This window comes from Heterodontus francisci, chromosome 18 (genome assembly GCF_036365525.1).
Source record: "Heterodontus francisci isolate sHetFra1 chromosome 18, sHetFra1.hap1, whole genome shotgun sequence".
Lineage (NCBI taxonomy): Eukaryota > Metazoa > Chordata > Chondrichthyes > Heterodontiformes > Heterodontidae > Heterodontus > Heterodontus francisci.
This window is the reverse complement of record NC_090388.1, coordinates 84570349-84596327: the sequence shown is the minus strand read 5'-3', so window position 1 is coordinate 84596327 and position 25979 is coordinate 84570349. Positions and strand designations below refer to the sequence as shown.

Genomic DNA, 25979 nt, shown 5'->3' with positions numbered 1-25979 from the left:
TGAAGGGACGGTAATTGGCCAGGTTGGATTTGTCCTGTTTTTTGCGTACAGGACATACCGGGGCAATTTTCCACATTGCCAGGTAGGTGCCAGTGTTGTAGCTGTACTCGAACAGCTTGGCAAGGGGTGCGCCAAGTTCTGGAGCACAGGTCTTCGGTACTGTTGCCACAATGTTGTCAGGGCCCATAGCCTTTTCAGTATCCAGTGCCTTCAGTCTAGTCTTATCTAACTCATCTGAGACCTTCAAGAGGTCAAGGCATTACCCTGAGGAATGAGCCAGTGAATGGCTGTCCAACATTAGATGTGATTCCTCGATTGGACAACATTTGCTAAATAATTCTCTGTGCTAAGAATTATGCTGACAACCAGTTTAAGATTGTCAGTAGGGCTCGCAGTGTGGTGCATTTGCGCATACTGGAAGCTACATATATTAATACACAGGGCCCTGTTCTTTATAGACAGAAAGAACATGTACACACATTGTGCCTGTTTCAGCTAAACAAAATAAGTCACAGCCATTTGCTTGTTCGTTCCTCAGGACAATGCCTTGACCAATCAGAGTCAAGCTGCCTGGTTTAAATTTCAAACAAAGCTTGGCAGTTAACTGTCAGTCACCATAAACTGGTGCATTCTCCATGACAACGCCTCTACCAATCAGGGTTCACTTGCTAACCAATCAGCACTCTCTTCTCAGACAGTATAAAGTTGTTGTTTACCGTTACATTGGTATTCTTGCGGATTGTCCTGATGAGTGCAAGAAAAAAAAACAACTATGATGGAATGGGATTGGAACTAAGGGAGGGAAATCGTGAAAAATCTTGACAAAGATGTCGATCTCAAAGGGCAATATTTAAAGGGAGGTTGATAGTCTTTAGGAGAAATAAAAACAAAAACTAGTCAAGAATAAAATGTCATGGATAAAGAGTTGAGGAGAAAATTGAATCTGAAATAAAGGCATACACAAAATATATAAACAATCCAGGAGAGGATGATAACAAGGATCATGATGAGCTCAGGAAAGACATTATGAAGACAATTAGGAAAGCAAAGAGGAAATCTGAAATGAAAATATCAAAAAATATGCGTAGAAATAATAAAATATCCTGTAGGCATATAAGTAATAAAGGGAGAGATAATACACACAGGGTTCCTGAGGGTTGAAAAAGATAAACACCGAGGAAATGGTGGGGTTACTGAATTGATACTTCATCTCTGTTCTCACTGAAGAAGTTATCAAGGAGGAAAGGACAAAAGTAAAGGAAGGAAAAAGATATTTTGCAACAATTAATATAGAAAGGATAGATTATTTAAATCAACCCAAAACCCTGTGTCCAGAGGGATGATTCTGAAAGAAATTAGGGAGGAGATAACAGAGGCAATAGTATCCATAGATAAAAATGGAATAGAAAAAGGAATAGTGCCAGAGAAGTTCAAAAGGGAGATAAGACTAACCCAGTGAGTTACACTCCCGTTACCTTGATGTCTGTGGCAGAAACAATATTAGAATCTTTGCTAAAACATGATGTCACAAAACAGCTAGTGATGGAGAATATATTTTTAAAAACAAGGATTTCTAAAAGGAAGGTCACCTTTGACCAACTTTAGTCAAGTGTTTGAAGAATTAGCAGAAAGACTAGACAAGGACAAATGCAATGGATGTGGCTTGTATGGCCTTTCAGAAGGCCTTTGATAAGGTGTCACATCAGAGGTTCATGGCAAGGACAGGATATGTGGAGTCAGGGCAGGTAGCAGGATGAAGTGAAAGATGGCTACAAAACAAAACAGGATTGGAGTTAAGGTAAGGTGGGAAGTGGGAAGCGCTGCCCCACAGGGATTGGCACTGGGACCACTGTTGCTCACCATGTATATAAATGGTTTGAACTCAAGAATTGGAGGTAAGGTGTCAAAAGTTGCAGACAATACTAAATTGGGCAAGTATAGCTCATAATGTGGAGGCTTGCACCAAAACATAGTAACACATAAAGAGATTTACAAAGTGAGTGGATAAATTGGGAAATGAAAATCGATATACTGAAGAGTGAGTGCTTCAATTTGGTCAGAGGAATAAGGAGGCCACTTATTCCCTGGAAGTTTAAAAAAAACAAAATGGTGTAGAGGAGCAAAGAGATCTGGGGTACAGATACATAAATCACTAAAATTAGCATCACAAAATGATAAGGCCATAAGGAATACAAACAAGGTACTAGGCTTCATATCTGTAGTGTGTGCCCTCACCCACTATGCTCCTGGGTGAGGGATCTAATGTTTTTTAAACACTGAGCTCTATAAGTTTAAAACAGTTTAAACATTGTGCTCTGTTTGCTCATACATTTCCTTTTGAACAGACTGCCAAAGATGCGTGTTACCATGCGATGAAAGTAGCAATTGATGTAGGTTACCGTCACTTTGATGGAGCCTGGATTTATGGCAATGAAGATGAGATCGGAAAAGCCATTGAGGAAAAGATGGCTGATGGTACAGTGAGGCGTGATGAGATCTATTACTGTGGCAAGGTAATGAACATTTCAAGGATCTATTTGTCTCTCTTTTTCCTCTTCCCCTCCTGGAGCTGCTGACTCATAATTAGCTTCTGTTTCACATACGTCAGCATTTTCCATTTTCACATGTGCATCCAGAGAGTGAATGACAGCAAGTTATTCAGCTGTGGAGCCATCACAGTGAGCCTGATCTTATCTTCAACTGCTGACCACACACATATACAAACAGATGTAATTATACACACACATAGAAATATACATGTACACGTACACACAGACACACACACACACATATACACAGAAATATACATGTACACACATACACACACGCTCTTGCTTATACAGATACATGTTGACAGATGTACATAGCCACACGCACACACACAGAAACATACACACACATGCTGTTACATGAACACACGCTCATGTACATGCACATGAACATATAAATACACACAGAGATATACAAATACATGCAGGCACAAATGTGCACAGATGCACATGTGCGCACACAGACACCCACATGCATGCGAGCGCACACAAACATACACACACACACTTACCTGCACACACTCATTCGTTCATACACATAAACACCCAACACACACATTCACACAAACATATTCAAACACTCACGCACTTCAGGAATTCATCAGGAGCACAAATCCCAGCTGATCTTCTGCATCGTACAAAAGGAACCAATGAAGATCCAGCTGCTGTCCGAGCTAGAATTAACTAACTCAGCATCAAGAAACATTAACTACGTCAGCCTGCATTTATATAACAACTTTTACATTTCTACAAATCATTTTATGCTTCCGATTCTCTCCTTTCCTGTGAGCGGTGATTTTTATTGTGCAAGAGTGAGCAGCTCTCCAGTGTCTCATTCAAGTGGGCACTGAGTCAACGGGCTGTTCAACTGTTGATGCATTACAGCCAACTGCAACCCATATCTGCAATTTCTATCGGGGACAATGGAATGTGATTAGGTGCTGGGACTGTCTGATAGTCCCCTCATTATCACAGCTCCAACAACTCAATGCAAATAGGGATATGAAACCTGCCATTATGCTGGCTGGAAGATTCAGTCCTGCAGTGCCACCTGGGGGGCTAGTCTCTCCCCGACAGCACTGGGCAGTTGCACCTAGGGAGCTAGTCTTTCTCCTGCGGCACTGGGCAGTGCCACCTGGGGAGCTAGTCTCTCTCCTGCAGCACTGGGCAGTGCCACCTGGGGAGCCAGTCCCTCTCCTGCGGCACTGGGCAGTGCCACCTGGGGTGCCAGTCCCTCTCCTGCAGCACTGGGCAGTGCCACCTGGGCAGCCAGTCCCTCTCCTGCAGCACTGGGAAGAGCCACCTCGGGAGCTCGTCTCTCTCCTGCGGCACTGGGCAGTGCCACCTGGGGAGCTAGTCCCTCTCCTACGGCACTGGGCAGTGCCACCTGGGGAGCTAGTCCCTCTCCTACGGCACTGGGCAGTGCCACCTGGGGAGCTAGTCCCTCTCCTACAGCACTGGGCATTTCCACCTGAGGAGCTAGTCTCTCTCCTACAGCACTGGGCAGTGCCACATGGGGAGCTAGTCTCTCTCCTACAGCACTGGTCAGTGCCACCTGGGGAGCTCGTCTCTCTCCTACAGCACTGGGCAGTGCCACCTGGGGAGCTAGTCCCTCTCCTACAGCACTGGGCATTTCCACCTGAGGAGCTAGTCTCTCTCCTACAGCACAGGTCAGTGCCACATGGGGAGCTAGTCTCTCTCCTACAGCACTGGGCAGTGCCACATGGGGAGCTAGTCTCTCTCCTACAGCACTGGTCAGTGCCACCTGGGGAGCCAGTCTCTCTCCTGCGGCACTGGTCAGTACAGCCTGGGGAGCCAGTCCCTCTCCTGCAGCACTGGGCAGTGCCACCTGAGGAGCCAGTCGCTCTCCTACAGCACTGGGCAGTGCCACATGGGGAGCTAGTCTCTCTCCTACAGCACTGGGCATTGCCACCTGGGGAGCCAGTCCCACTCCTACGGCACTGGGCAGTGCCACCTGGGGAGCTAGACCCTCTCCTACGGCACTGGGCAGTGCCACTGGGGAGCCAGTCCCTCTCCTACGGCACTGGTCAGTGCCACCTGGGGAGCTAGTCCCTCTCCTACGGCACTGGGCAGTGCCATCTGGGGAGCCAGTCCCTCTCCTGCGGCACTGGGCAGTGCCACCTGGGGAGCTAGTCCCTCTCCTACGGCACTGGGCAGTGCCATCTGGGGAGCTAATCCCTCTCCGACAGCACAGGTCAGTGCCATCTGGGGAGCTAGTCCCTCTCCTACGGCACTGGGCAGTGCGATCTGCGGAGCTAGTCCCTCCACTACGGCACTGGTCAGTGTCACCTGGGGAGCTAGTCTCCCTCCTGCAGCACTGGGCAGTGCCACCTGGCGAGCTAGTCCCTCTCCTACGGCACTGGGCAGTGCCATCTGGGGAGCCAGTCCCTCTCCTGCGGCACTGGGCAGTGCCATCTGGGGAGCTAATCCCTCTCCGACAGCACAGGTCAGTGCCATCTGGGGAGCTAGTCCCTCTCCTACAGCACAGGTCAGTGCCATCTGGGGAGCTAGTCCCTCTCCTACGGCACTGGGCAGTGCGATCTGCGGAGCTAGTCCCTCCACTACGGCACTGGTCAGTGTCACCTGGGGAGCTAGTCTCCCTCCTGCAGCACTGGGCAGTGCCACCTGGCGAGCTAGTCCCTCTCCTACGGCACTGGTCAGTGTCACCTGGGGAGCCAGTCCCTCTCCTACAGCACTGGGCAGTGCCACCTGGGGAGCCAGTCCCTCTCCTGCAGCACTGGGCAGTGTCACCTGAGGAGCCAGTCGCTCTCCTACAGCACTGGGCAGTGCCACCTGAGGAGCCTGTCGCTCTCCTACAGCACTGGGCAGTGCCACCTGAGGAGCCTGTCGCTCTCCTACAGCACTGGGCAGTGCCACCTGAGGAGCCTGTCGCTCTCCTACAGCACTGGGCAGTGCCACCTGGGGAGCCAGTCCCTCTCCTGCAGCACTGGGCAGTGTCACCTGAGGAGCCAGTCGCTCTCCTACAGCACTGGGCAGTGCCACCTGAGGAGCCTGTCGCTCTCCTGCAGCACTGGGCAGTGTCACCTGAGGAGCCAGTCGCTCTCCTACAGCACTGGGCAGTGCCACCTGAGGAGCCTGTCGCTCTCCTGCAGCACTGGGCAGTACCACCTGGGGAGCCTGTCGCTCTCCTGCAGCACTGGGCAGTACCACCTGGGGAGCCAGTCCCTCTCCTGCAGCACTGGGCAGTACCACCTGGGGAGCCAGTCCCTCTCCTGTGGCACTGGGCAGTGCCACCTGGGCAGCCAGTCCCTCTCCTGCAGCACTGGGAAGTGCCACCTCGGGAGCTCGTCTCTCTCCTGCAGCACTGGGCAGTGCCACCTGGGGAGCTAGTCCCTCTCCTACAGCACTGGGCAGTGCCACCTGGGCAGCCAGTCCCTCTCCTGCAGCACTGGGCAGTGCCACATGGGGAGCCAGTCCCTCTCCTGCAGCACTGGGCAGTGCCACATGGGGAGCTCGTCTCTCTCCTACAGCACTGGGCAGTGCCACCTGGGGAGCTAGTCTCTCTCCTACAGCACTGGGCAGTGCCACCTGGGGAGCTAGTCCCTCTCCTGCAGCACTGGGCAGTGCCACATGGGGAGCCAGTCCCTCTCCTGCAGCACTGGTCAGTGCCACCTGGGGAGCTCGTCTCTCTCCTACAGCACTGGGCAGTGCCACCTGGGGAGCTAGTCTCTCTCCTACAGCACTGGGCAGTGCCACCTGGGGAGCTAGTCCCTCTCCTACAGCACTGGGCATTTCCACCTGAGGAGCTAGTCTCTCTCCTACAGCACTGGGCAGTGCCACATGGGGAGCTAGTCTCTCTCCTACAGCACTGGGCAGTGCCACCTGAGGAGCCAGTCGCTCTCCTACGGCACTGGGCAGTGCCACCTGGGGAGCTAGACCCTCTCCTACGGCACTGGGCAGTGCCACTGGGGAGCCAGTCCCTCTCCTACTGCACTGGTCAGTGCCACCTGGGGAGCTAGTCCCTCTCCTACGGCACTGGTCAGTGCCACCTGGGGAGCTAGTCCCTCTCCTACGGCACTGGGCAGTGCCATCTGGGGAGCTAGTCCCTCTCCTGCGGCACTGGGCAGTGCCACCTGGGGAGCTAGTCCCTCTCCTACAGCACTGGGCAGTGCCACCTGGGGAGCCAGTCCCACTCCTACGGCACTGGGCATTGCCACCTGGGGAGCTAGACCCTCTCCTACGGCACTGGGCAGTGCCACTGGGGAGCCAGTCCCTCTCCTACTGCACTGGTCAGTGCCACCTGGGGAGCTAGTCCCTCTCCTACGGCACTGGTCAGTGCCACCTGGGGAGCTAGTCCCTCTCCTACGGCACTGGGCAGTGCCATCTGGGGAGCTAGTCCCTCTCCTGCGGCACTGGGCAGTGCCATCTGGGGAGCTAGTCCCTCTCCTACAGCACAGGTCAGTGCCACCTGGGGAGCTAGTCCCTCTCCTACGGCACTGGTCAGTGCCACCTGGGGAGCTAGTCCCTCTCCTACGGCACTGGTCAGTGTCACCTGGGGAGCTAGTCTCCCTCCTGCAGCACTGGGCAGTGCCACCTGGCGAGCTAGTCCCTCTCCTACGGCACTGGGCAGTGTCACCTGGGGAGCCAGTCCCTCTCCTACAGCACTGGGCAGTGCCATCTGGGGAGCCAGTCCCTCTCCTACAGCACTGGGCAGTGCCACCTGGGGAGCCAGTCTCTCTCCTGCAGCACTGGGCAGTACCACCTGGGGAGCCAGTCTCTCTCCTGCAGCACTGGGAAGTGCCACCTGGGGAGCCTGTCGCTCTCCTGCGGCACTGGGCAGTGCCACATGGGGAGCTCGTCTCTCTCCTGCAGCACTGGGCAGTGTCACCTGAGGAGCCAGTCGCTCTCCTATAGCACTGGGCAGTGCCACCTGAGGAGCCAGTCTCTCTCCTACAGCACTGGTCAGTGCCTGCTGGGGAGCCAGTCCCTCTCCTACAGCACTGGGCAGTGCCACCTGGGGAGCCAGTCCCACTCCTGCGGCACTGGGCAGTGCCACCTGGGGAGCTAGTCTCTCTCCTGCAGCACTGGGCAGTGCCACCTGGGGAGCCAGTCTCTCTCCTGCAGCACTGGGCATTGCCACCTGGGGAGCCTGTCCCTCTCCTGCAGCACTGGGCAGTGCCACCTGGGCAGCCAGTCCCTCTCCTGCAGCACTGGGAAGAGCCACCTCGGGAGCTCGTCTCTCTCCTGCGGCACTGGGCAGTGCCACCTGGGGAGCCAGTCCCTCTCCTGCGGCACTGGGCAGTGCCACCTGGGCAGCCAGTCCCTCTCCTGCAGCACTGGGAAGAGCCACCTCGGGAGCTCGTCTCTCTCCTGCGGCACTGGGCAGTGCCACCTGGGGAGCTAGTCCCTCTCCTACGGCACTGGGCAGTGCCACCTGGGGAGCTAGTCCCTCTCCTACAGCACTGGGCAGTGCCACCTGGGGAGCTAGTCCCTCTCCTACGGCACTGGGCAGTGCCACCTGGGGAGCTAGTCCCTCTCCTACAGCACTGGGCATTTCCACCTGAGGAGCTAGTCTCTCTCCTACAGCACTGGGCAGTGCCACATGGGGAGCTAGTCTCTCTCCTACAGCACTGGTCAGTGCCACCTGGGGAGCTCGTCTCTCTCCTACAGCACTGGTCAGTGCCACCTGGGGAGCTAGTCCCTCTCCTACAGCACTGGGCATTTCCACCTGAGGAGCTAGTCTCTCTCCTACAGCACTGGGCAGTGCCACCTGGGGAGCTAGTCCCTCTCCTACAGCACTGGGCATTTCCACCTGAGGAGCTAGTCTCTCTCCTACAGCACAGGTCAGTGCCACATGGGGAGCTAGTCTCTCTCCTACAGCACTGGGCAGTGCCACATGGGGAGCTAGTCTCTCTCCTACAGCACTGGTCAGTGCCACCTGGGGAGCTCGTCTCTCTCCTACAGCACTGGGCAGTGCCACCTGGGGAGCCAGTCTCTCTCCTGCGGCACTGGTCAGTACAGCCTGGGGAGCCAGTCCCTCTCCTGCAGCACTGGGCAGTGCCACCTGAGGAGCCAGTCGCTCTCCTACAGCACTGGGCAGTGCCACATGGGGAGCTAGTCTCTCTCCTACAGCACTGGGCATTGCCACCTGGGGAGCCAGTCCCACTCCTACGGCACTGGGCAGTGCCACCTGGGGAGCTAGACCCTCTCCTACAGCACTGGTCAGTGCCACCTGGGGAGCTAGTCTCTCTCCTACAGCACTGGGCAGTGCCACCTGGGGAGCTAGTCCCTCTCCTACAGCACTGGGCATTTCCACCTGAGGAGCTAGTCTCTCTCCTACAGCACTGGGCAGTGCCACATGGGGAGCTAGTCTCTCTCCTACAGCACTGGGCAGTGTCACCTGAGGAGCCAGTCGCTCTCCTACGGCACTGGTCAGTGCCTGCTGGGGAGCCAGTCTCTCTCCTGCGGCACTGGGAAGTGCCACCTGGGGAGCCTGTCGCTCTCCTGCGGCACTGGGAAGTGCCACCTGGGGAGCCTGTCGCTCTCCTGCGGCACTGGGCAGTGCCACCTGGGGAGATAGTCCCTCTCCTGCAGCACTGGGCAGTGTCACCTGAGGAGCCAGTCGCTCTCCTACAGCACTGGGCAGTGCCACCTGGGGAGCTAGTCCCTCTCCTGCAGCACTGGGCAGTGTCACCTGAGGAGCCAGTCGCTCTCCTACAGCACTGGGCAGTGCCACCTGGGTAGATAGTCCCTCTCCTGCAGCACTGGGCAGTGCCACCTGAGGAGCCAGTCGCTCTCCTACAGCACTGGGCAGTGCCACCTGGGGAGCCAGTCCCACTCCTACGGCACTGGGCAGTGCCACATGGGGAGCTCGTCTCTCTCCTACAGCACTGGGCAGTGTCACCTGAGGAGCCAGTCGCTCTCCTACAGCACTGGGCAGTGCCACCTGAGGAGCCAGTCGCTCTCCTACAGCACTGGGCAGTGCCACCTGAGGAGCCAGTCGCTCTCCTACAGCACTGGGCAGTGCCACCTGGGGAGCCAGTCCCACTCCTACGGCACTGGGCAGTGCCACCTGGGGAGCTAGTCCCTCTCCTACAGCACTGGGCATTGCCACCTGGGGAGCTAGTCACTCTCCTGCAGCACTGGGCAGTGCCACCTGGGGAGCTCGTCTCTCTCCTACAGCACTGGTCAGTGCCACCTGGGGAGCTAGTCTCTCTCCTACAGCACTGGGCAGTGCCACCTGGGGAGCCTGTCTCTCTCCTGCGGCACTGGGCAGTGCAACCTGGGGAGCCAGTCCCTCTCCTGCAGCACTGGGTAGTGCCACCTTGGGAGCCAGTCACTCTCCGGCGGCACTGGGCAGTGCCACCTGGGGAGATCGTCTATCTCCTGCAGCACTGGTCAGTGCCACCTGGGGAGCCAGTCCCTCTCCTGCGGCACTGTTCAGTGCCACCTGGGGAGCTCGTCTCTCTCCTACAGCACAGGTCAGTGCCACCTGGGGAGCTAGTCCCTCTCCTACAGCACAGGTCAGTGCCATCTGGGGAGCTAGTCCCTCTCCTACGGCACTGGTCAGTGCCACCTGGGGAGCCAGTCCCTCTCCTGCGGCACTGTTCAGTGCCACCTGGGGAGCTCGTCTCTCTCCTACAGCACAGGTCAGTGCCACCTGGGGAGCTAGTCCCTCTCCTACAGCACAGGTCAGTGCCATCTGGGGAGCTAGTCCCTCTCCTACAGCACAGGTCAGTGCCACCTGGGGAGCTAGTCCCTCTCCTACAGCACAGGTCAGTGCCATCTGGGGAGCTAGTCCCTCTCCTACAGCACAGGTCAGTGCCATCTGGGGAGCTAGTCCCTCTCCTACGGCACTGGGCAGTGTCACCTGGGGAGCTAGTCTCTCTCCTACAGCACTGGGCAGTGCCATCTGAGGAGCTAGTCTCTCTCCTACGGCACTGGGCAGTGCCACCTGGGGAGCTTGTATCTCTCCTACAGCACTGGGCAGTGCCACCTGGGGAGCTTGTCTCTCTCCTACAGCACTGGGCAGTGCCACCTGGGGAGCTTGTCTCTCTCCTACGGCACTGGGCAGTGCCACCTGGGGAGCTAGTCTCTCTCCTACAGCACTGGGCAGTGCCACCTGGGGAGCTAGTCTCTCTCCTACAGCACTGGGCAGTGCCACCTGGGGAGCTTGTCTCTCTCCTACGGCACTGGGCAGTGCCACCTGGGGAGCTTGTCTCTCTCCTACGCCACTGGGCAGTGCCACCTGGGGAGCTAGTCCCTCTCCTACGGCACTGGGCATGCCACCTGGGGAGCTAGTCCCTCTCCTACGGCACTGGGCAGTGCCATCTGGGGAGCTAGTCCCTCTCCTACAGCACAGGTCAGTGCCATCTGGGGAGCTAGTCCCTCTCCTACAACACAGGTCAGTGCCATCTGGGGAGCTAGTCCCTCTCCTACGGCACTGGGCAGTGTCACCTGGGGAGCTAGTCTCTCTCCTACAGCACTGGGCAGTGCCATCTGGGGAGCTAGTCCCTCTCCTACAGCACTGGGCAGTGCCACCTGGAGAGCTAGTCCCTCTCCTACAACACTGGGCAGTGCCACCTGGGGTGCTAGTCTCTCTCCTACAGCACTGGGCAGTGCCACCTGAGGAGCTAGTCTCTCTCCTACGGCACTGGGCAGTGCCACCTGGGGAGCTTGTCTCTCTCCTACAGCACTGGGCAGTGCCACATGGGGAGCTAGTCTCTCTCCTACAGCACTGGTCAGTGCCACCTGGGGAGCTCGTCTCTCTCCTACAGCACTGGTCAGTGCCACCTGGGGAGCCAGTCTCTCTCCTGCGGCACTGGTCAGTACAGCCTGGGGAGCCAGTCCCTCTCCTGCAGCACTGGGCAGTGCCACCTGAGGAGCCAGTCGCTCTCCTACAGCACTGGGCAGTGCCACATGGGGAGCTAGTCTCTCTCCTACAGCACTGGGCATTGCCACCTGGGGAGCCAGTCCCACTCCTACGGCACTGGGCAGTGCCACATGGGGAGCTAGACCCTCTCCTACGGCACTGGGCAGTGCCACTGGGGAGCTAGTCCCTCTCCTACGGCACTGGTCAGTGCCACCTGGGGAGCTAGTCCCTCTCCTACGGCACTGGGCAGTGCCATCTGGGGAGCTAATCCCTCTCCGACAGCACAGGTCAGTGCCATCTGGGGAGCTAGTCCCTCTCCTACGGCACTGGGCAGTGCGATCTGCGGAGCTAGTCCCTCCACTACGGCACTGGTCAGTGTCACCTGGGGAGCTAGTCTCCCTCCTGCAGCACTGGGCAGTGCCACCTGGCGAGCTAGTCCCTCTCCTACGGCACTGGGCAGTGCCATCTGGGGAGCCAGTCCCTCTCCTACGGCACTGGTCAGTGCCACCTGGGGAGCTAGTCCCTCTCCTACGGCACTGGGCAGTGCCATCTGGGGAGCTAATCCCTCTCCGACAGCACAGGTCAGTGCCATCTGGGGAGCTAGTCCCTCTCCTACGGCACTGGGCAGTGCGATCTGCGGAGCTAGTCCCTCCACTACGGCACTGGTCAGTGTCACCTGGGGAGCTAGTCTCCCTCCTGCAGCACTGGGCAGTGCCACCTGGCGAGCTAGTCCCTCTCCTACGGCACTGGTCAGTGTCACCTGGGGAGCCAGTCCCTCTCCTACAGCACTGGGCAGTGCCACCTGGGGAGCCAGTCCCTCTCCTGCAGCACTGGGCAGTGTCACCTGAGGAGCCAGTCGCTCTCCTACAGCACTGGGCAGTGCCACCTGAGGAGCCTGTCGCTCTCCTACAGCACTGGGCAGTGCCACCTGAGGAGCCTGTCGCTCTCCTACAGCACTGGGCAGTGCCACCTGAGGAGCCTGTCGCTCTCCTACAGCACTGGGCAGTGCCACCTGGGGAGCCAGTCCCTCTCCTGCAGCACTGGGCAGTGTCACCTGAGGAGCCAGTCGCTCTCCTACAGCACTGGGCAGTGCCACCTGAGGAGCCTGTCGCTCTCCTGCAGCACTGGGCAGTGTCACCTGAGGAGCCAGTCGCTCTCCTACAGCACTGGGCAGTGCCACCTGAGGAGCCTGTCGCTCTCCTGCAGCACTGGGCAGTACCACCTGGGGAGCCTGTCGCTCTCCTGCAGCACTGGGCAGTACCACCTGGGGAGCCAGTCCCTCTCCTGCAGCACTGGGCAGTACCACCTGGGGAGCCAGTCCCTCTCCTGTGGCACTGGGCAGTGCCACCTGGGGTGCCAGTCCCTCTCCTGCAGCACTGGGCAGTGCCACCTGGGCAGCCAGTCCCTCTCCTGCAGCACTGGGAAGTGCCACCTCGGGAGCTCGTCTCTCTCCTGCAGCACTGGGCAGTGCCACCTGGGGAGCTAGTCCCTCTCCTACAGCACTGGGCAGTGCCACCTGGGGAGCTAGTCCCTCTCCTACGGCACTGGGCATTTCCACCTGAGGAGCTAGTCTCTCTCCTACAGCACTGGGCAGTGCCACATGGGGAGCTAGTCTCTCTCCTACAGCACTGGTCAGTGCCACCTCGGGAGCTCGTCTCTCTCCTGCAGCACTGGGCAGTGCCACCTGGGGTGCCAGTCCCTCTCCTGCAGCACTGGGCAGTGCCACCTGGGCAGCCAGTCCCTCTCCTGCAGCACTGGGCAGTGCCACCTGGGGAGCTAGTCCCTCTCCTACAGCACTGGGCAGTGCCACCTGGGGAGCTAGTCCCTCTCCTACGGCACTGGGCATTTCCACCTGAGGAGCTAGTCTCTCTCCTACAGCACTGGGCAGTGCCACATGGGGAGCTAGTCTCTCTCCTACAGCACTGGTCAGTGCCACCTGGGGAGCTCGTCTCTCTCCTACAGCACTGGGCAGTGCCACCTGGGGAGCTAGTCTCTCTCCTACAGCACTGGGCATTTCCACCTGAGGAGCTAGTCTCTCTCCTACAGCACTGGGCAGTGCCACATGGGGAGCCAGTCCCTCTCCTGCAGCACTGGGCAGTGCCACCTGAGGAGCCAGTCGCTCTCCTACAGCACTGGGCAGTGCCACCTGGGGAGCCAGTCCCACTCCTACAGCACTGGTCAGTGCCACCTGGGGAGCCAGTCCCTCTCCTGCAGCACTGGGCAGTGCCACCTGAGGAGCTAGTCTCTCTCCTACAGCACTGGTCAGTGCCACCTGGGGAGCCAGTCCCTCTCCTGCAGCACTGGTCAGTGCCACCTGAGGAGCTAGTCTCTCTCCTACAGCACTGGTCAGTGCCACCTGAGGAGCCAGTCGCTCTCCTACAGCACTGGGCAGTGCCACCTGGGGAGCTAGACCCTCTCCTACGGCACTGGGCAGTGCCACTGGGGAGCCAGTCCCTCTCCTACTGCACTGGTCAGTGCCACCTGGGGAGCTAGTCCCTCTCCTACGGCACTGGTCAGTGCCACCTGGGGAGCTAGTCCCTCTCCTGCAGCACTGGTCAGTGCCACCTGGGGAGCTCGTCTCTCTCCTACAGCACTGGGAAGAGCCACCTCGGGAGCTCGTCTCTCTCCTGCGGCACTGGGCAGTGCCACCTGGGGAGCTAGTCCCTCTCCTACGGCACTGGGCAGTGCCACCTGGGGAGCTAGTCCCTCTCCTACAGCACTGGGCATTTCCACCTGAGGAGCTAGTCTCTCTCCTACAGCACTGGGCAGTGCCACATGGGGAGCTAGTCTCTCTCCTACAGCACTGGTCAGTGCCACCTGGGGAGCTCGTCTCTCTCCTACAGCACTGGGCAGTGCCACCTGGGGAGCTAGTCCCTCTCCTACAGCACTGGGCATTTCCACCTGAGGAGCTAGTCTCTCTCCTACAGCACAGGTCAGTGCCACATGGGGAGCTAGTCTCTCTCCTACAGCACTGGGCAGTGCCACATGGGGAGCTAGTCTCTCTCCTACAGCACTGGTCAGTGCCACCTGGGGAGCTCGTCTCTCTCCTACAGCACTGGTCAGTGCCACCTGGGGAGCCAGTCTCTCTCCTGCGGCACTGGTCAGTACAGCCTGGGGAGCCAGTCCCTCTCCTGCAGCACTGGGCAGTGCCACCTGAGGAGCCAGTCGCTCTCCTACAGCACTGGGCAGTGCCACATGGGGAGCTAGTCTCTCTCCTACAGCACTGGGCATTGCCACCTGGGGAGCCAGTCCCACTCCTACGGCACTGGGCAGTGCCACCTGGGGAGCTAGACCCTCTCCTACGGCACTGGGCAGTGCCACTGGGGAGCCAGTCCCTCTCCTACGGCACTGGTCAGTGCCACCTGGGGAGCTAGTCCCTCTCCTACGGCACTGGGCAGTGCCATCTGGGGAGCCAGTCCCTCTCCTGCGGCACTGGGCAGTGCCATCTGGGGAGCTAATCCCTCTCCGACAGCACAGGTCAGTGCCATCTGGGGAGCTAGTCCCTCTCCTATGGCACTGGGCAGTGCGATCTGCGGAGCTAGTCCCTCCACTACGGCACTGGTCAGTGTCACCTGGGGAGCTAGTCTCCCTCCTGCAGCACTGGGCAGTGCCACCTGGCGAGCTAGTCCCTCTCCTACGGCACTGGGCAGTGCCATCTGGGGAGCCAGTCCCTCTCCTGCGGCACTGGGCAGTGCCATCTGGGGAGCTAATCCCTCTCCGACAGCACAGGTCAGTGCCATCTGGGGAGCTAGTCCCTCTCCTACAGCACAGGTCAGTGCCATCTGGGGAGCTAGTCCCTCTCCTACGGCACTGGGCAGTGCGATCTGCGGAGCTAGTCCCTCCACTACGGCACTGGTCAGTGTCACCTGGGGAGCTAGTCTCCCTCCTGCAGCACTGGGCAGTGCCACCTGGCGAGCTAGTCCCTCTCCTACGGCACTGGTCAGTGTCACCTGGGGAGCCAGTCCCTCTCCTACAGCACTGGGCAGTGCCACCTGGGGAGCCAGTCCCTCTCCTGCAGCACTGGGCAGTGTCACATGGGGAGCTAGTCCCTCTCCTGCAGCACTGGGCAGTGTCACCTGGGGAGCCAGTCCCTCTCCTACAGCACTGGGCAGTGTCACCTGAGGAGCCAGTCGCTCTTCTACAGCACTGGGCAGTGCCACCTGAGGAGCCTGTCGCTCTCCTACAGCACTGGGCAGTGCCACCTGAGGAGCCTGTCGCTCTCCTACAGTACTGGGCAGTGCCACCTGTGGAGCCTGTCGCTCTCCTACAGCACTGGGCAGTGCCACCTGGGGAGCCAGTCCCTCTCCTGCAGCACTGGGCAGTGTCACCTGAGGAGCCAGTCGCTCTCCTACAGCACTGGGCAGTGCCACCTGAGGAGCCTGTCGCTCTCCTGCAGCACTGGGCAGTGTCACCTGAGGAGCCAGTCGCTCTCCTACAGCACTGGGCAGTGCCACCTGAGGAGCCTGTCGCTCTCCTGCAGCACTGGGCAGTACCACCTGGGGAGCCTGTCGCTCTCCTGCAGCACTGGGCAGTACCACCTGGGGAGCCAGTCCCTCTCCTGCAGCACTGGGAAGTGCCACCTCGGGAGCTCGTCTCTCTCCTGCAGCACTGGGCAGTGCCACCTGAGGAGCCTGTCGCTCTCCTGCAGCACTGGGCAGTGCCACCTGGGCAGCCAGTCCCTCTCCTGCAGCACTGGGAAGTGCCACCTCGGGAGCCAGTCCCTCTCCTGCAGCACTGGGCAGTGCCACCTGGGGAGCTAGTCCCTCTCCTACAGCACTGGGCAGTGCCACCTGGGGAGCTAGTCCCTCTCCTACGGCACTGGGCATTTCCACCTGAGGAGCTAGTCTCTCTCCTACAGCACTGGGCAGTGCCACATGGGGAGCTAGTCTCTCTCCTACAGCACTGGTCAGTGCCACCTGGGGAGCTCGTCTCTCTCCTACAGCACTGGGCAGTGCCACCTGGGGAGCTAGTCTCTCTCCTACAGCACTGGGCAGTGCCACCTGGGGAGCTAGTCCCTCTCCTACAGCACTGGGCATTTCCACCTGAGGAGCTAGTCTCTCTCCTACAGCACTGGGCAGTGCCACATGGGGAGCCAGTCCCTCTCCTGCAGCACTGGGCAGTGCCACCTGAGGAGCCAGTCGCTCTCCTACAGCACTGGGCAGTGCCACCTGGGGAGCCAGTCCCACTCCTACGGCACTGGGCAGTGCCACCTGGGGAGCTAGACCCTCTCCTACGGCACTGGGCAGTGCCACTGGGGAGCCAGTCCCTCTCCTACTGCACTGGTCAGTGCCACCTGGGGAGCTAGTCCCTCTCCTACGGCACTGGTCAGTGCCACCTGGGGAGCTAGTCCCTCTCCTACGGCACTGGGCAGTGCCATCTGGGGAGCTAGTCCCTCTCCTGCGGCACTGGGCAGTGCCATCTGGGGAGCTAGTCCCTCTCCTACAGCACAGGTCAGTGCCACCTGGGGAGCTAATCCCTCTCCTACGGCACTGGTCAGTGCCACCTGGGGAGCTAGTCCCTCTCCTACGGCACTGGTCAGTGTCACCTGGGGAGCTAGTCTCCCTCCTGCAGCACTGGGCAGTGCCACCTGGCGAGCTAGTCCCTCTCCTACGGCACTGGTCAGTGTCACCTGGGGAGCCAGTCCCTCTCCTACAGCACTGGGCAGTGCCATCTGGGGAGCCAGTCGCTCTCCTGCGGCACTGGGCAGTACCACCTGGGGAGCCAGTCGCTCTCCTGCGGCACTGGGAAGTGCCACCTGGGGAGCCTGACGCTCTCCTGCGGCACTGGGCAGTGCCACATGGGGAGCTCGTCTCTCTCCTGCAGCACTGGGCAGTGTCACCTGAGGAGCCAGTCGCTCTCCTATAGCACTGGGCAGTGCCACCTGGCGAGCTAGTCCCTCTCCTACGGCACTGGTCAGTGTCACCTGGGGAGCCAGTCCCTCTCCTACAGCACTGGGCAGTGCCACCTGGCGAGCTAGTCCCTCTCCTACGGCACTGGTCAGTGTCACCTGGGGAGCCAGTCCCTCTCCTACAGCACTGGGCAGTGCCATCTGGGGAGCCAGTCCCTCTCCTGCAGCACTGGGCAGTGCCACCTGGGGAGCCAGTCCCACTCCTACGGCACTGGGCAGTGCCACCTGGGGAGCTAGTCCCTCTCCGACAGCACTGGGCATTGCCACCTGGGGAGCTAGTCCCTCTCCTGCAGCACTGGGCAGTGCCACCTGGGGAGCCAGTCCCTCTCCTGCGGCACTGGGCAGTGCCACATGGGGAGCTAGTCTCTCTCCTACAGCACTGGTCAGTGCCACCTGGGGAACTCGTCTCTCTCCTACAGCACTGGTCAGTGCCACCTGGGGAGCTAGTCTCTCTCCTACAGCACTGGGCAGTGCCACCTGGGGAGCTAGTCCCTCTCCTACAGCACTGGGCATTTCCACCTGAGGAGCTAGTCTCTCTCCTACAGCACTGGGCAGTGCCACATGGGGAGCTAGTCTCTCTCCTACAGCACTGGGCAGTGTCACCTGAGGAGCCAGTCGCTCTCCTACGGCACTGGTCAGTGCCTGCTGGGGAGCCAGTCTCTCTCCTGCAGCACTGGGCAGTGCCACCTGGGGAGCCTGACGCTCTCCTGCGGCACTGGGAAGTGCCACCTGGGGAGCCTGTCGCTCTCCTGCGGCACTGGGCAGTGCCACCTGGGGAGATAGTCCCTCTCCTGCAGCACTGGGCAGTGTCACCTGAGGAGCCAGTCGCTCTCCTACAGCACTGGGCAGTGCCACCTGGGGAGCTAGTCCCTCTCCTGCAGCACTGGGCAGTGTCACCTGAGGAGCCAGTCGCTCTCCTACAGCACTGGGCAGTGCCACCTGGGGAGATAGTCCCTCTCCTGCAGCACTGGGCAGTGCCACCTGAGGAGCCGGTCGCTCTCCTACAGCACTGGGCAGTGCCACCTGGGGAGCCAGTCCCACTCCTACGGCACTGGGCAGTGCCACATGGGGAGCTCGTCTCTCTCCTACAGCACTGGGCAGTGCCACCTGAGGAGCCAGTCGCTCTCCTACAGCACTGGGCAGTGCCACCTGGGGAGCCAGTCCCACTCCTACGGCACTGGGCAGTGCCACCTGGGGAGCTAGTCCCTCTCCTACGGCACTGGGCAGTGCCACCTGGGGAGCTAGTCCCTCTCCGACAGCACTGGGCATTGCCACCTGGGGAGCTAGTCACTCTCCTGCAGCACTGGGCAGTGCCACCTGGGGAGCTCGTCTCTCTCCTACAGCACTGGTCAGTGCCACCTGGGGAGCTAGTCTCTCTCCTACAGCACTGGTCAGTGCCACCTGGGGAGCCAGTCCCTCTCCTGCAGCACTGGGCAGTGCCACCTGGGGAGCCTGTCTCTCTCCTGCGGCACTGGGCAGTGCAACCTGGGGAGCCAGTCCCTCTCCTGCAGCACTGGGTAGTGCCACCTTGGGAGCCAGTCACTCTCCTGCGGCACTGGGCAGTGCCGCCTGGGGAGATCGTCTATCTCCTGCAGCACTGGTCAGTGCCACCTGGGGAGCCAGTCCCTCTCCTGCGGCACTGTTCAGTGCCACCTGGGGAGCTCGTCTCTCTCCTGCAGCACTGGGCAGTGCCATCTGGGGAGCTAGTCCCTCTCCTACAGCACAGGTCAGTGCCATCTGGGGAGCTAGTCCCTCTCCTACGGCACTGGGCAGTGTCACCTGGGGAGCTAGTCTCTCTCCTACAGCACTGGGCAGTGCCACCTGGGGAGCTAGTCTCTCTCCTACGGCACTGGGCAGTGCCACCTGGGGAGCTTGTCTCTCTCCTACAGCACTGGGCAGTGCCACCTGGGGAGCTTGTCTCTCTCCTACAGCACTGGGCAGTGCCACCTGGGGAGCTTGTCTCTCTCCTACGGCACTGGGCAGTGCCACCTGGGGAGCTAGTCTCTCTCCTACAGCACTGGGCAGTGCCACCTGGGGAGCTTGTCTCTCTCCTACGGCACTGGGCAGTGCCACCTGGGGAGCTTGTCTCTCTCCTACGCCACTGGGCAGTGCCACCTGGGGAGCTAGTCTCTCTCCTACGGCACTGGGCATGCCACCTGGGGAGCTAGTCCCTCTCCTACAGCACAGGTCAGTGCCATCTGGGGAGCTAGTCCCTCTCCTACAACACAGGTCAGTGCCATCTGGGGAGCTAGTCCCTCTCCTACGGCACTGGGCAGTGTCACCTGGGGAGCTAGTCTCTCTCCTACAGCACTGGGCAGTGCCATCTGGGGAGCTAGTCCCTCTCCTACAGCACTGGGCAGTGCCACCTGGAGAGCTAGTCTCTCTCCTACAACACTGGGCAGTGCCACCTGAGGTGCTAGTCTCTCTCCTACAGCACTGGGCAGTGCCACCTGAGGAGCTAGTCTCTCTCCTACGGCACTGGGCAGTGCCACCTGGGGAGCTTGTCTCTCTCCTACAGCACTGGGCAGTGCCACCTGGGGAGCTTGTCTCTCTCCTACAGCACTGGGCAGTGCCACCTGGGGAGCTTGTCTCTCTCCTACGGCACTGGGCAGTGCCACCTGGGGAGCTAGTCTCTCTCCTACGCCACTGGGCAGTGCCACCTGGGGAGCTAGTCTCTCTCCTACGGCACAGGTCAGTGCCATCTGGGGAGCTAGTCCCTCTCCTACGGCACTGGGCAGTGCCATCTGGGGAGCTAGTCCCTCTCCTACAACACAGGTCAGTGCCATCTGGGGAGCTAGTCCCTCTCCTACGGCACTGGGCAGTGTCACCTGGGGAGCTAGTCTCTCTCCTACAGCACTGGGCAGTGCCATCTGGGGAGCTAGTCCCTCTCCTACAGCACTGGGCAGTGCCACCTGGAGAGCTAGTCTCTCTCCTACAACACTGGGCAGTGCCACCTGGGGTGCTAGTCTCTCTCCTACAGCACTGGGCAGTGCCACCTGAGGAGCTAGTCTCTCTCCTACGGCACTGGGCAGTGCCACCTGGGGAGCTTGTCTCTCTCCTACAGCACTGGGCAGTGCCACCTGGGGAGCTTGTCTCTCTCCTACAGCACTGGGCAGTGCCACCTGGGGAGCTTGTCTCTCTCCTACAGCACTGGTCAGTGCCACCTGGGGAGCTAGTCTCTCTCCTACAGCACTGGGCAGTGCCACCTGGGGAGCTAGTCTCTCTCCTACAGCACTGGGCAGTGCCACCTGGGGAGCTAGTCTCTCTCCTACAGCACTGGGCAGTGCCACCTGGGGAGCTTGTCTCTCTCCTACGGCACTGGGCAGTGCCACCTGGGGAGCTTGTCTCTCTCCTACGCCACTGGGCAGTGCCACCTGGGGAGCTAGTCCCTCTCCTACGGCACTGGGCAGTGCCACCTGGGGAGCTAGTCCCTCTCCTACGGCACTGAGCAGTGCCATCTGGGGAGCTAGTCCCTCTCCTACAGCACAGGTCAGTGCCACCTGAGGAGCTAGTCTCTCTCCTACGGCACTGGGCAGTGCTACCTGGGGAGCTTGTCTCTCTCCTACAGCACTGGGCAGTGCCACCTGGGGAGCTTGTCTCTCTCCTACGGCACTGGGCAGTGCTACCTGAGGAGCTAGTCTCTCTCCTACGGCACTGGGCAGTGCTACCTGGGGAGCTTGTCTCTCTCCTACAGCACTGGGCAGTGCCACCTGGGGAGCTTGTCTCTCTCCTACAGCACTGGGCAGTGCCACCTGGGGAGCTTGTCTCTCTCCTACGGCACTGGGCAGTGCCACCTGGGGAGCTAGTCTCTCTCCTACAGCACTGGGCAGTGCCACCTGGGGAGCTTGTCTCTCTCCTACGGCACTGGGCAGTGCCACCTGGGGAGCTTGTCTCTCTCCTACGGCACTGGGCAGTGCCACCTGGGGAGCTAGTCTCTCTCCTACAGCACTGGTACCCATGCATTTTGAAAGCACAACTTGAACTATGAATGGAACTGCAATATGCAGGAGGCTGTGAAGTCTTCAATAAGGTACTGAAAGTATGATGTGATCCAGAATATGATATAGATGCTTCAGTTTAATGTATTAATTTTAAGTTTAACTTTCAGCTGTGGAATACTTGTCACCCGCCAGAAATGGTACGACCTGCCCTGGAGAAATCCCTGAAACGTTTAAAGTTTGATTACATTGACCTGTACATCATTGAGCTGCCATTGGCCTTTAAGGTAAGTCTGTATCCTACACAGTGTTTATGCGGCTGCTGTTTCATCATTTTCCTCATTGTCACTCCGTCCCTCTAATTTCCTGCCTTCCCCTCCTCACGGTGCTGCCTCTCGCTGGTGTACACTTTACCAGATGCTGGCTGTCCTCTGGCACCTAATCCAATTCTCGACTCTTCATGGGTAAGTCCAGGTAGTGAGCACCAGCAGGCACTTCAACTACAGAGGGCAGTACACCAGAAATCCAGCAGCAATCTGTAGATTGAAAACTGGTCCAGGAATCGTGACTGATTTCACACTTCCTAGCTCCGGGTGTTGAGGCCAGATCTGATGCTCCAATTGCTGTCATGTGCAAGGCCTGCTCTCTGAGAATTGAACCTGACCCTTCCTGATCTGTATGTTTTGAATATGCTGCTCATTACTTCAGTGAAAGCACACAACCGGGTGGATTTACTGAAATAATGGACAGCAAGTTTAAAACTCCATTCCGATCAGCCCCCAATTTGTAACTAACTCTGGACTTGAGGGTTTACTGGTTACTCATGGTTGAACAAGCAGCTATCATGGCACCACCTCCATGGGAGCAATATGCCACATAGACCTGAAGTGAATTCTACCACCTAATGGCAGCTCTGCCTCACGTCCATGAGATCCAGCGGCGCTTGGCACCAAGCCGATGGGGAGTGACAAAATCAATGGCCCAGATGCTGCCCACAGTAGGAAGGCCACTGGGGATAAGGTAATTCAGGAGGCAGCGTGTTTGCAGGCTGTCCCAGCTGGGAGGAAGAGGAGGCCCACACTTCCCCTGATGGGAGCTGGAGGAGCATTCCTGCTCCCTCTCACTCCACTCAGGGAGCTTTGTTCTCTTTACTTACCTGAAGGGCCTGGCTGGCTTCTCGAGAAATTTGCCGGTCAGGATTATTACAGCAGGTGCAGCCACTCTGAAACAGGTTAAAATGCCTTCAAGACATTTGATAATGAGGCTTCCATCCACTGCCAGGAAGAGCAGGTATTTAAAAAACAGTTTGGCAGCAACAGAGTGGCAAGTGGAGAAGTATTTTCCCTCTCCCTGCCAATTGGGGAGAGTTAAAATTCCCCTTTTAGACTGAATGCAATGAAGCAGCAAAGCAGTTTAAAATAGCGGGCTCAAGGGAATTATGAAAAGAAGTACTTTAAGACATCTCGGAGTCAGGAGGCTATGGAGAGAAGGACCCTAGGACAGAAAAGTGAGAGAATCATCGAATCACAGAAATGTAGCACACAGAAGAAGGCCATCTGAAAGAGTGTTTGTGCCTAGTCCCATATCCCTGTTTTTTGTCTGTAACTCTATAAGTTCCTCACCCTCAACTAACTGTCCAACCCCCTTCTAGAATTATTTATGGAGTCAGCTTCCACCTCCTTTTCATGTAGAGTGTTCCAGATCCAGACAACTCTCTGAGTGAAATCATTTCTCCTCTTCTCCCCTCTAGATCTTTTGCCAATAATTTTGAATCTCTGAACACTAGTTATCACTCACTTGCCTGAGGGAATAGTTTTTCTGTATCTACCCTTTCAACTCCTCTCATCATCTGGAAAAACCTCTATTCGGTCACCTCTTAACCTTCTGTGTTCAAAGCAGAACAGTCGGAACTTTTCCAGTCTCTCCTCATAACTGCAGTTCCTCATCCCTGGGAACATCCTGGTAAACCTCCTCTGTAGCCTTTCTCAGGCTTTTACATCTTTCCTGGAGTGCGGTGCCCAGAATTACCCACAAAACTCCAGCTGAGGCCTAACCAGTGAATTATAAAGTTTCAGCATAATCTCTTTACTTTCATATTCTATTCCTCTATTTATAAACTCAAGTAACTCATATGCTTCATTAATCACCTTATCAACTTGCCCTGCACCTTTAAGGGTTTGTGTATATGGACACCAAGGTCTTTCTGTTCATCTACACTGTTCAGAATCATGTCAATTATATTATAGTGGCTGCAAAATTCAGATGTGGAATGCCTCTTTTACTGTGTCTTGGGTGCCATTTGGCCTCCAATATAGTGTCTGTGACATGCATGCACACTTCTGGTGCTGGCTGCACAGGGAACTTGCACCAGCAGTTGGTAGAGTAGGCAGATGGTGATGTCAAGCATCGTGTAATGCTGATTTGACACCAATGTGGTCAATGTGAACTCTCCAGTTAATACCCTGACTTAATCTCGCACAGCTGAACACACGTTCAGCAGCAGGAAGGACCCCACCACAGTGCTATTTGCAGAGATCAACTACTTTCAGGTTAGTTTCTGATTGGTTTCTACTGTTTGTGGCTGCAATTGTAGAAGCGTTTGGTGGTTTCTAGAATTGTTCAAAGTTGCTGAAGTCCATAGTGAATTGTGTGGCACATGTTGAAGGACTTTGTCCTGACTTCAAGGATTCTATTTGAACCACTTGCTCCGAGACCTGGGCACTGTAGTTTCCATCCCCTTTGGCTTACAGCATGACAGGGATAATGAGCAGAGGTAACACAGAACAGGACAAGCTGCTCAAAGAGGGAGGAGGAGGTGGAGCAGGAGAAGGACTCTCAGCAGGAGGCCATATCCACCCAGAGTGTTCAGGGAGCAATCCTCCTATCTGAACCTCAGTGAGGAACAAAGTGTCAGACATCACCACTTCACTGAGGATGCCCTCATTGAAATCTGCCACCTACTGCAGCCACAGCTCTAACCTCAGAGCAGAGCAAGGACTGCATTGCCCGTCATTGTGAAGGTGACTGTCCAGGAATTTTTATACATCTGGCTCCTTCCAGGCTGGAGCAAACATCTCCCAGTTTTCTGTCTACTGTTGCATAAGATAGTTCACTGAGGCTCTGTATTCCAAGAAAGCTGAATACATTTCAATTCCTCTTGCAAGAGAGAAACAGGTGCAGTGAGCATTCGGCTTTGCCAGGATTGCAGGCTTCCTCATGGAACAGAGGACCATTGACAGCTCGCACATTGATTTGTGGGGACCACATGTCAACTCTGAGATGTACCACAAGCGAAAGGGACTCCACTTCCCCAATGCCCAGCTGGTGCGTAACAATACACAGCATATCATGCAGGTCAATGATGCATGAATGATGGCTTCATTCTGCAGCAGTTGCTGTACCATCTGCATTTGAACCACCACAGAAAACTAGAGGATGGCGACTGGGTGACAAGGGCAATCCACTGAGGACCTGGCTCATGGACTTGGTGTGCAACCCACTCACATGTGGGCAGCAAGCATATAACGTGAGTTTCGCTGGCCCATGAAATGTGATTGAGCAGACCATTGGGGTACTTACACAGTGCTTCTGCTGCCTGGAACACACTAGAGGAGCCCTGTGGAACTTGTCAGAGCACACGATGAAGTTTCTCGTGGTCTGCTGCATCCTGCACAACCTCGCCATCATGAGGGTGTAGGTAAAGGGTGAGCAGCTGAGGAGGAAGAAGGGAGGAGGCAACTAACACATCCCCTTTGTCTCTTCCTCAAAAGGTGGTGGAAGCAGAGTCTTTGAATATTTTAATGGCAAAGTTAGATTGATTCTTGATAGGCAAGGGGGTGAAAGGTTATTGGGGATGGATGGGAATGTGGAGTTGAGGTTACAATTAGATCAGCCATGATCTTGTTGAATGGCGGAGCAGGCCTGAGGGGCCGAGTGGCCTACTCCTGCTCATAATTTGTATGTTCATATGCTTGTATGTAACCTTATAATGCTGTCTCTAGGTTGGTTATAAACTTTGAAAAGAGTTATGGACCCAAAACTGATCCTTGGGGAAGACCATTGCAAAACATCACCCAGTCTGAAAAACATCCATCCACTAGTATCACCACCCTCTGCTTCCTGTCAGTTACATTTGCGCCACACAACTGCCAGGCAGTGACCATCTCCAACAAGAGAGAATCTAACCATCTCCCCTTGACATTCAACGGCATTACCATCGCTGAATCCCCCACTATCAACATCCTAGGGGCTACCATTGACCAGAAACTGAACTGGAGTAGCCATATAAATTCTGTGACTACAAGAGCAGGTCAGAGGCTAGGTATCCTGAGGCGAGTAACTCACCTCCTGTCTCCCCAAAGCCTGTCCACCATCTACAAGGCACAGTCAGGAGTGTGATGGAATACTCTCCACTTGCCTGGATGGGTGCAGCTCCAACAACACTCAAGAAGCTCGACACCATCCAGGACAAAGCAGCCTGCTTGATTGGCACCCCATCCACAAACATTCACTCCCTCCACCACAGACGCAAAGTGGCAGGAGTTTGTACCATCTACAAGATGCCCAGCAGCAATGCATCAAGGCTCCTCAGACAGCACCTTCCAAACCCTCGACCCTTACCAACTAGAAGGACGAGGGCAGAAAATACATGGGAACACCACCACCTGCAAGTTCCCCTCCAAGTCACACACCATCCTGACTTGGAATTATATTGCCGTTCCTTCACTGTC

General features: G+C 57.4%; 1 protein-coding gene across 2 annotated transcripts in view; it reads left to right on the top strand.

Annotated features, from left to right (window-relative positions):
• LOC137379755 (aldo-keto reductase family 1 member D1-like) overlaps nt 1-25979 on the top strand; it is a 108352-nt gene that overhangs the window by 23995 nt on the left and 58378 nt on the right. For both annotated transcript variants that reach the window (XM_068051080.1, XM_068051081.1), the window contains exons 2-3: nt 2346-2513; nt 21420-21536. In XM_068051080.1, coding sequence (XP_067907181.1) covers nt 2346-2513; nt 21420-21536 — 285 coding nt within the window. The remainder of the gene's footprint in view (nt 1-2345; nt 2514-21419; nt 21537-25979) is intronic.